Raw genomic sequence first — 11,293 nt, 5'->3', positions numbered from 1 at the left:
TTTGTCTAATTCTGTCTATGCACTTCTGCTAAAGCATCATGGATATGAAGTGTGGGTATCCACTCATCATGACCATTGTTCAGTCCATCAGTAGCTGTCTTAAGCCAGCCCAAAAGGCTTGTTTGCCATCTGCCACAGCTGTGTACACATTCCTAAGTAAGTATTTGTATTGTATTTACACATTGCTCTTATGCAAGCTGCTTGCACTAAATGGAACAGAATTGGGGAGGACACAGTAAGACGGAGGCCTGAATTGCGAATTGTTTACGAGTGGCCTGCCGAACACAAATGAGCAATTCAAGGAGCTTGAACATAATTTAAGTCGTTTCTGCATCTGCTATTGAGTTAAGCGTCTGCTTACAACACAAAATTGATTTACTTTTGCTTCTGGCCAATTTGGCACGTACACTTTGGCCATGAAATAGCTTCGAATAGTTGCCAAACACATTTGTAATTAAGCGCTTGAGAGTCCCCAATGTGTAGTTAATGCGTATCTCCCATAAATTTTGCCATTGTGTGGTATCTAATGTGTTTGCTCCGCTATTTGTAAGAAATCACAAGAAACAAATTAAGTAAATCCAGCTAACACACAGGTGAAGTCGACAATACAAATAAAAAATGACTTTAATTTACTTAAATACAAGGCTGCAAGACGGTTCTGAACCAAATTCGCAGACGCAAATTGATTCAGGATATTAAAATGCCCTTAACCATTAAAATTATCTACACCCCGAATTTGTCAAGGGCCAGTTTCTTGAAATAAATGTTAGGCTCCACATAAAAATAAGGTATAATATACCTACATACATACTATATGCATAGTATATAGCTATATTAATTACTCATCGTTAAGTATGTTTACCTTTAAAATCTATGGAAATACGGCTAAAATATTAGCATATAAACAATGAAACAAGTTTTACGCAAAGGTTGATTTTCGACTGATCGGTCCCATGGCAGCTCTATGTTATAGTGGTTCGATTCTAACCAAATTTTGGACAGATTGTATAAGACGATACGAAATTATTTTGTAAGTTTGATACAGATAACTAAAAAAATTAAAAAGTTTTTCATGCTAAAGGTTGCTTATCGACCGTTCGCAGCGATCGTTCCTATGGCAGCTATACGATATAGTGCTACGATTTCTATCAAACTTGGTTAGGATGTAATGGGAAATTGAAGATACCCATTTCATGAGTTTGATTGAGAAATGTTCAAAAACAAAAGCTTTTCATACTAAAACTAGTATATCAATTTATTGAAATAAAATTAATATTTTAAAATATAAATTTCTTAAATTTAGGAATAGGAATTAGAATTTATTTTAGTAAATAATTTTAAATGTCATAAATGTCATTGAATATCAGGTTGGGTACTTCAGTGACTTGCAGGTACTTATGCATATGCATATACCGTCAGTAAAACAATAACAAATGCGAATGCGAATGCAAATCAAATTTTATCTATTCAAAAAGTGGCTAAGTGCACGTACGTATGCAAGGGAAATGTGATCCCTTTGGTCATAATATGTACACAAAACCAAGGAAGTAGTTAACAAATTTTAAGATTCCTAAATCCACCTAGAGTTGTAACACATTACATCAAATAGCAAAATATTTCAAACTCTGGATCTTTTATTTGGTACTATTTGTGGAAGTTTTCAAAAAAGTCGGATCATATTTGCTGATATACAAAAATCGTTTGCATTAATTTATTTCAAATATTAACAAAATTATTAATTACTGATATATATTTGGTAAAAAAGGGTTAATCAAATATGTATTATATTCCTTTTTAATTAATTTAAAGGAGAATATAATTTAATTCAACAATTATAACATTTCAATTTGTACAACTTTTTTTTTTAATATTATGTTTTCTGAGTGTGCACATTAAAGAAACTATGATAATAAAAGCTAGTAGGCCGGTGCTACCGTTGAGAATACTCGACTGTCGGAGACCTCGTACCTACTATGGCAAAAACTAAGAATGGAAAAAATTAAAAAATATTTAGTTAACAAATGCATATCCTATCAGATTGGTTACGATGTCTCATAAAACATAAAAGATTTTCACACTAAGACTTGATTTTCGCCCAATCGGTCCTATGACAGCTATATGATATAGGCGACCGACTAAAACCAACTTTAGTTAGGCTATAAAATGTTCTTATAATTTGGATATAAAATTTTCTATGTATATTTTTATGTGGTAAAGTGGGCGTGGCCCAATTCTGAAACAAACTTGATCTGCTTGCAATATAGAGGAACCTACATACCAAGTTTGGTATGTCTAGCTCTTATAGTCTCTGAGATCTAGGCGCTCATACAGAAGTACAGACAGACAAAAAGACGGACATTGCTATACCGACTCGGCTATTGATGCTGATCAAGAATATATATACTTTATAGGGTCTGCCACGCCTCTTTCTGCCTGTTACGCACATATTCCTTAAAAAAAAACTTATTACACCCCTGTACTTTTTTTAAGTAAGGGGTCTAAAAAGGAATTCTTTTGAAAATCCTCTTTGCACAATGCTGCCTACGCCCTTGCACAAAACTATGCACTCAAAAACGTGACTGGTTCACCTCTGTACACAGATAACTACGTACGAGTATTGGTTTAACATATTGTGTTTAACTATGGAATGTCCAATTTAAATTGCGATTTGCAAAAGCCCAGTTGAGTACATAATCATAACGTATTGTACTAAATCGGAGAACTTCCACTTAATTTCCTTGACTGTCAAAATCGCACTTGTCACGAACACTAATCGACAGCTGTGAGTCCTTGTTGATGTGACGGGGACGTGCAGGAAGTGTCTGTCATAGGCAATTCTATTCAACACTTGGCCACTTCACATAAACTCACACACATACTCAAACTCATACACCCATGTATCGCACATCTAATTTCCATGTTGTCAGGCATGAAAGGGGTTTTTAGTAGGGCCCTTGTGAAGGTTGACTTGTCGCATATGATGTGCCGGCGTGTTTCTGGTAATTTAGGCGCATTGGGCTTTAAAGCAGAACATGAATTCAACCGAAATGCATTTACACTTAACATACTTTCACTTCGTTTGTCTGGTTTGGGGCAGAATGGCACCTGAACGACAATCAACAAGTTTTTGTTGTTATTGCTGCCAGATGTTGGTACTGCTGTTGCTGTTGCCGCTGCCAGTTGCACTTGAAAAATGCATTTGCTGTTGAGTACACAACGGGTGCTCAGAGGAAGCAGTAACATCAGTAGCAGAAGACGACGAAGAAGCAGAAGCAAAAACAGAAACAGAGCTGCTCGCACGCTTTTCCTGCGTCATAAAAAGCAGCAGCCCCAAGGGAGACACTTGGCCAGGTACGCACAACATCATGGCTTCGACATGTGAGGAAAAGGATATGCATGTACCTGCCGAGCATGTCTAACTGTCTTACTGTCTTACTGTCCATCTGGCAGGTCGTTATCTTGTGCAATATGACAATTTAGCCGATAGCGCTTGTTGAAGACGCTGACGTTGGGGAGAGATGCGGCGACAACGCGTTGCAACGTCGGCAATCATAAAAGTTACTAACTTTATGAAATCCTTACACTGCATGTACACGCATGTGCACACATGCATATATGTATGAGATGTGTATAATGGCATATTCCAGTTAAGCGAAATAACATTTGCACTGCCCAGAGTGAAAAGCGACGTTGCAGCGCCCAAATTTCATATTCCAGTTACACTAGTCGTCACGAATATTTTGACAAAATGGTCGCTTGTCTTTCTGCTCATTGATTTATTTATTTAAGCAATGGAAAACATAAAAAAAATTTATTGCAATACAGATAATCAGAATTTTATTCCACGAATATTATTATTCAAACTTAGAAATACCATATTTGAAGAATATTATCCAATTCTAATCGAATCTTAAACACTAAGAAATGCTTAAATTTTGTTAATATAATATTACAAAAAAAATATTCGTTTTACTAAGGTAGTGCATTTGCATTGTTCAAAACTAAGAAAAGTAACCATTTTTGACAAAATAATTGTGTCGGTCAGTGTACTGTGTACTCACGCATCGATGCAGACCCGGCAGACTGACAACACTCGGTAAATATAAAGTGCAATAGGAAAATATTAAAGATGAATTACAATCAGTCGTACGCATACCAAAAGACACGTTCAAGCGTTCAACAAAAGGCTTCAAGAGTCCAAGGGCTTGAGAGGTGTATGCACAACCTCCTTATATGCCAGTCAACAAGTGCACACACCGTTTCAGTAAAAATGCAAACTGATGCTTATACCACGTAGGGAATAAAGACATGTCAAATGGGTCAAATAGATTCGAGGATATAATAGGAACAGTGCCAATTCTATGATACGAAACTTTGGATCTAAAATCAAACAACAAAAGAAATCAATGAAAAATTAAAACAGTTTGAATGAGCGTAGCATAGGAAATGAAATTCAATGCTCGTCTAAGTGAGACTGTTGTATTTAATTTCGGTTGGAAGCGTCGCAATTTAAGTGTCTCGTTTATCGACTAAACGATACCCTGTTTTAAATTTAAAAATATCATACAAGTTTTTAAGAAGTCTGATCGTAAGTTAAATTATTTACAAAACTATCATATCGTGTATCCAAAAATTTAATTAATTTTAAAATCAAGGATAAATGAAAGAAATGAAAATTTTTTAAATTAAAACTAAACCGGTTCGTGCACCAAACCTAAATGCCGCACTACGATTCAATCCACAGAATTTAACCTTTAAGCTATCTAACTTTTTCTTAATTTCAAAACTTTATTTTTCAGTAATTTGAATTATTTCTTATCTATACTGAGTTGACATTTACCATTGTTGACTTAGACATTGTCAGAACTCAATTGACGATCCGTCGACCATTGTGTAGCTTACCAAGATGACGTATTAAACATATACTTAAAAAATATATTTTAGGCTCACATTATAAGATATGAAATATATGATGAATATTTCATAAATAAATAAACAAACATTTGCTGCATAGGGTATACACTGAACTAATAATAAAATATCAGACAATTTCCTTTGATCGATGGCTGAGAATTTTTTCAGTTTTCTAAAGGCCATTGCCAAGTATTGCTTGGAAATGGAAATAGAAGAAGAATGAGATACGCCGACCGGAAATGATACTCGTGGCTTCAAGTCAAAAATTCATTCACATGAAAGCCATTTAATTTGTTTTTCTTGCGACGCATCCGCCGGAAATACACACACACACACACACACACACAGTCTTACACTTCGACACTCAGACTGTCAGCCTGTTCATTTACTGTTCATGCATGACCACGTCAATATTTTCGCTCCTCGTTCGCTTTCAGTTCCCATTGCTTACACTTCCGGCGCCTTCTTTTTTCTTAGCAGTGAGGCAAGTTGAGGTCGAGTCGAGGGCCTTTGGGTGGCATCAAAAAACATTTTCAATTCGATTTTTTGCCAATTTCTCGGGTCTCTTTCTCTGTTCTCTATCTGCATATGACGAATATGCGTACGTGCCAATGTCGTCGCTCATACGCTCCGTGGGACGTTCTACGCTCTGTCTTGTTCGTCCTGCCTAAAGTCAAATGAATATTTTGAAAATTTCACTACTCTCTGGGTAAAATTTACTTTCCGCTTTTGCATATTTTGTGGGTAATTTAGGAAAAAGCAACTCGACACTCTTGCATATCCAAATATTCATCCACTCGCTCGCTGTACTCTATCAAAAGGAACTATGGAATATTTTGAATATTCCGATTTATAATGGTAACATACAAAATGTACATCAATTTATGGCTATTTAGTAACTTGTAACTATGTTGGTAACTTCAAGTTACAAAAGTAATACGTCAATGATATTAAGCAAGGGTATTCATGGAGGATAAAGAAAAGAACACATTTTCTTTGTTCATTGTTTTCAACGCCAAATCGTTCACGTAAAATATTCATACGTTTCCTTGGTGGTTTTTGGCTCTCAAGTGTTTGCAATTCAATTACAATTCAATTGATTTTCGTCTGCGGGCCCAATCTGCCAGACTGTCTCTTCATTCTGTGGTATGTGTTCTGTCCTGGGTTGAATTTTCCACCACGGGCCGTGGGTACAATTTATGACTTTAGACAGACACGTGCCTCAATCAGATACTAAGAGAAACATGCAACTGTGCGGAATACAAAAACAGATTTACATCTACGAATATCTTCTTCAAAATATAATTTGCCTTGCAAGTTGAATGGCGGTTAGCATCCTAAGTTTTTGGGAGGTTAGAAGAGTGCAACTTTAGAATAGTTTAACATCGAACTATTTGACTAGTACCGAGTGTCTCTATTTATAATTGGAAGAAACGAATAAGGTTTTTTTGTCCATCGCCTTAGCTACGGACTTGGCTCTCTGGAAGCCAATCTACTCAATAAGTATTTTCCTGCCAAGGACTCGAAAAAGGATACACGACAACAATGCGGCGGAGCGGAATAGGAAAAACCACGAGTATCTTTAGGATACACAGTCAAGACGATAGAGTGTGTGCACTTGGTATGGGAATGTCGGTCTGACTGTGCACACATGTAGTGGTAAGTGAAAGGAAAGTAGAGAAGGAGGTAAAGAGATGGCTTTACCGTTTCTGTTTCTATTGGCATTAGTTCATGTGCGCTTACGCGTACGCCAATTCCATCAAGTAAATAAAGGCTTTACAAGGAAAATAAATAAAATTAAATGGTAAAACGAAATTCCCAGTCTAAGAAGCAATGCGAATGGGTTGACTCCACATTACATTCGAGCCAAAATAATCTTAGCTGTGCGGACATAGAACGTTAGAGACAAATAAATAACATTTCTGATTTTACCAAATACAAATTTACATTTAAATTTATTTGAATACAAATTAACTTTAAGATATTTTGTAGACAACTAACGAATAATTTGTCCTTGTGGTCGCATACATCTAGATACAAATTTATTATTCCATTCTATTTGATAGACTTAACATAGACTTAGACGATCTGACAATACCCGTTTCCTTTTTCAATATATATAGAAGTACTTTAAAGAAATTACTGCCAAATATTAACTATTGCATACTTTTAAATGATTATGTTGAAATTTTAACATTGTTTATAACTTATATTAGCTATTACTCCAGACAGCAAGTGGACTCCAAGAGACTTACCACATTGGCTGTCTGGTGCAAAAGACGGAATTTAAAGGTCAATCCTCAAAAGACCACCAATCCCTGCTTCACCTTGAAGACCCTCATTGACCATACCCCATCCATACATTTGGAAGACGTAACTTTGGACCAACCTGACCAACCAACAATTGGCCAACTTTAAATCCCCCTTGCAGCAGGTGAATACTTACAAGTCCTCATGAGCCTAGCTTAAGGTTTGGTCCCATTATAAATTACTATAATTGTGTTGTTATGTTACTATTTTTTGTATTGTATGGATTCAATCCATACTCCCGTTCTACTTGTCCAGTATTACTGACGTTAAGTGAGATTATAGATAATATTAATAGATAACATTATTTAACATAAAAACTGTATTATCTTAAAAACTGTGGGTGTGTTGGTTTTTCGCTATTTACGGAGGCGGAGGGAGCGTGGCTTAAATTAAAAACAAACTTGATCTGCGTCTGGTGTATAAAAATCAGTGTGCCAAATTTGGTTACTCTATCTCTTTTAGGCTCTGAGATCTAGGCGCTCACACGGACGGACAGACGGACAGACACACATGGCTATATCGACTCGCCTGTTGATGCTGATCAAGAATATATATGCTATATGGGGTCTGAGATGCCTCCTTCTCCATACATTTCAACGAACACAATATACCCTTTTACTTATTTTTCAAGTAACGGGTATAAAAAGTAAATATTCCTAGCCGTCAAGCAGCTCGTCAAGAACTTGCTGAATATACATGTTAGTAGTCTCAGCCGTTTTTATTGATTTCTTTAACATTTCTTCATTTGCATATTTGTAAGTTTGTTACACGACAGACAAACTGGAATATCGGGTATGGGCGGAGCACTTTAACATGATTTACCGTGACCAAAGAAAGAGGCTTACAAAATGGTTTCAGGAAAAATGGTCAATCGAGTTGTTAGATTTTAGTTTTAGGTTAGTTCAAAAATTGAGATAGTTGCATTGCCTCTAGTTATTTTGAGTAATATAACTTTATATCTCAGGCAACTTAAATGTAATTAAGCATCTTTATCAGCAATCAATAACGTTCGTTAGTGAAGGAACACCTTTACTTGCAACAGCTTATATACCCTATATTCTAAATAATTATGTTCGAGATGATTTTTATACAACAATTAAAAGATAGATGTTGAAGATAAAGTGATAGTTTAATACTGGACTTCATTATTGTAATTGAGAGAAGAAGTGTCATTAATGACATCGTCATCAGTAAATGAAACACAAATTACAATTAAAATACATTCATCGATTTGTCAAGTACTAAGGAGAACTTTAGCCGCCCAAAAGGCACACGGGTCTAGATATAATTTTGTGTACTGCGCACTTAATTTTTCTTCCCTCATTTGTTCTCATCTTAATTAAGGGGCAGACTGAGGCCAAGATGGAACCATGGAAACGCAGAGGCAAACAAGCAAAAATCAATTAAATGTTCGCAAATGGCATCTCAATGGGCCAACGGCTCAGGTACATTCAAAGAGATTCAAAGAGAACTGACATCGCAAAATGGATACTCGCAACATCTACGTATTAATCGAATGTTCTTTGCGCACCTAAAACACGCCCGAGGGACTCATTTCGCAGCAGAGTGGCCCAATATCAAGTGTAATCATCAACGGGCGAGGTGAGATGGGGTACAAGTTGGAAACACAGGAATAGCATATCACGGCTAAAGTTTTCTATGCTTTTGCCAATTGTCAGCTTCCCCGAACATATTTATTTATTTATTATTTACCAGCCCGATGAAACGTCTACTTCCTTGCAGTTTCTCTCTCTCTCTTCGTAGAGGGAATTTATATAAACTTTTATTTTTAGTAGAATTTAAAAACTTAATCCCTTTTTATCCACATAATAAAACTGAAAAGATACATAAAAAATAAATTAAATGGTTAAATGGTATTTAAATGCTTTTGTAACCGGTAACCGAAAGCCCATAACATCGACATCGATACTGAAACCGATATTCGTTTTAGGTTGATTCGATTAAGTGATATGATATTATATGATAAATTCTTAAAAGTCTTAAGGAGATATGGAAAAATATGCTGGTACTCCAGATTAAAGACCCTGTAGCGTATAGAGATAGCTGAAATTTAAAAAAATATTTACTGACATGTCAAAGGGGGCTATCATGGATTGGGTAAACTGCCTCCGGTAGGCTACCTGTAGGTGACATGTCCGTGTCAAAGCTTAGAAATGGCGCAACAGCCGCCATAAGCTTTCATCTGCCAGTGTCCTGTAGGTCGTAAAAGGACGACAGGCTGGCGACTAAAATTTGTTGACGCTCAATTCCGTCAGTTTCCAGTTTTGCCAGTGTTGCCAGCAATTTGCTTTGTTGTCATCTCACTCGTTCTCTTTATGAACTGTGAACACAGTTTTTTCGCATGTTTGAATCTACCATGCAGAGCACCATCTTTCTCCCTGACCCCTTTGTTCACATGAGTTTATCTTTTACGTTGCTTTGTTTGGGCACATGTTGCCTGTCCCCCTTGTGGTCAGATTTTTGTCCTTTGAAAATTGTGTTCGCATCCTTATCATCATCGGTAACGATGCCGGGATGCCACGGATATGCGTAAATTTTTTACTGTGTCTTAAGGTTTAGTTTTATCACTTGTAAACGCTGTCTTTGTATTTGGTTGAGCACTCAAAAGTAATGCCTGATTGACACTATCAATATCAATACCCAACTCGCTAAGCTCTACCAGATCTTAGATACATAAAAAACACTACACACAGACATAAATTCTGTACCCATCTGACGCACACACGACAAACTTGAAATTTAAAGCGCCAACAGCAAAAAACTGTGCTGGCTTTGAAGATGGCAATTTGTTGTTGAATTTCAGCACCCGAGCATTTGTTCTGTTTTTACTTGTATACTCTGTACATCAATATTGTCGAAAAGGGTATATCAAAAAATGCAATAAGTCGTTTAGGTAACTACACGTAAAATGCCTGACGCTGTAAAATTTTGTAAAATTTATTTTAATCGATTAATCGCCTAAATTAAGCAGCGAATTAATGTAGCTAAAAAACGTTTACCCAATACCTAATTTAAGGATCTGATCAAACTCCACATTCAAATCTCTTAAATCGTATCTCTTTCTTTTGTTTAGCTTTAATTAAAAGGTACATTTAATTTTGTAGACTAACTGCTTAGGTCTAAATAACATACAAACTTTAACAGTTGTGGAAATAAACGTGTATCTTTATTTGTTTTTTTGTTAGCTTTTTAATATTGACGCAGGACTTACTCTGAGGCTCTGAGATGTGAACAATTTGCATATGAAATGTCATTTATACATACATATGTATATCCGTTCTACGAGTATTGATATATAACAGTGCCAAAAATGCACAACAGAATAGAAAACTAAAATTTCAATGACAACAAAAGGCATACAGGACAATAGAAAGTGTGCAGCGTGAGAAGGATATCGCTAACTGACAAGTGACACATTTTCAAATTGAATTTTTCACTGCACCCCATCCCCCCGTCACCACTACCCCAACGAAACGAGTGACAAAAACTTTAGCCAGCTAGGCGAGTGCTTAGGATCGGGCTATAGACTGATGCACTATACAAACTTCAATTTATACACTCAGCTAGCTGAGCTGTGACAGTCAACTCTATTCATACCTGAGTTTAGAATATATTTGGATATAACTTTTTAAGATATATTTAACAAAATCAATGTAAAATTGTATATTAAATTATTTCAGATATTAGTGCTCCGAAACCGAACCGAAACCGCAATGGAGTCTAATTATAATGTTATTCTGCTGCCCATTATAACAGCCGTAATGCTCTCCTATAATCGGCCTGTGACTTTGGACGAGATCGCCGATGGAGTTATTTCACTACTCAGCTCGCAGCGGGAGAAATTTAGCTCTATTGCCTCGACTAGTCTGGAGGGCACATCCGATTCTAGTTATGCTAAAATATTACCTGCGCAAAGAAGAAAGAAGTGATTATTTTGACGCCATTAAAATTTTACACTTACATATATTTGGGACACGATGAAGATTTTGTATATTTTTACGATTTTATAAATGGAACCCATATATTAAAGAGAACAAAAAATATTAAA

General features: G+C 36.0%; 1 protein-coding gene across 1 annotated transcript; it reads left to right on the top strand.

The window, feature by feature from the left end:
* The first annotated feature begins 10,895 nt into the window (after window positions 1-10,895).
* Window positions 10,896-11,293, top strand: LOC117787852. The gene has a single exon (XM_034626470.1). The coding sequence runs from the start codon at window positions 10,959-10,961 to the stop codon at window positions 11,172-11,174; it is 216 nt and encodes a 71-aa protein (XP_034482361.1). The 5' UTR covers window positions 10,896-10,958; the 3' UTR covers window positions 11,175-11,293.

This window comes from Drosophila innubila (genome assembly GCF_004354385.1).
Source record: "Drosophila innubila isolate TH190305 chromosome 3L unlocalized genomic scaffold, UK_Dinn_1.0 0_D_3L, whole genome shotgun sequence".
NCBI classification, from domain to species: Eukaryota; Metazoa; Arthropoda; class Insecta; order Diptera; family Drosophilidae; genus Drosophila; species Drosophila innubila.
The sequence above is the reverse complement of the archived record's forward strand: the minus strand, read 5'-3'. Positions and strand labels throughout refer to the sequence as shown.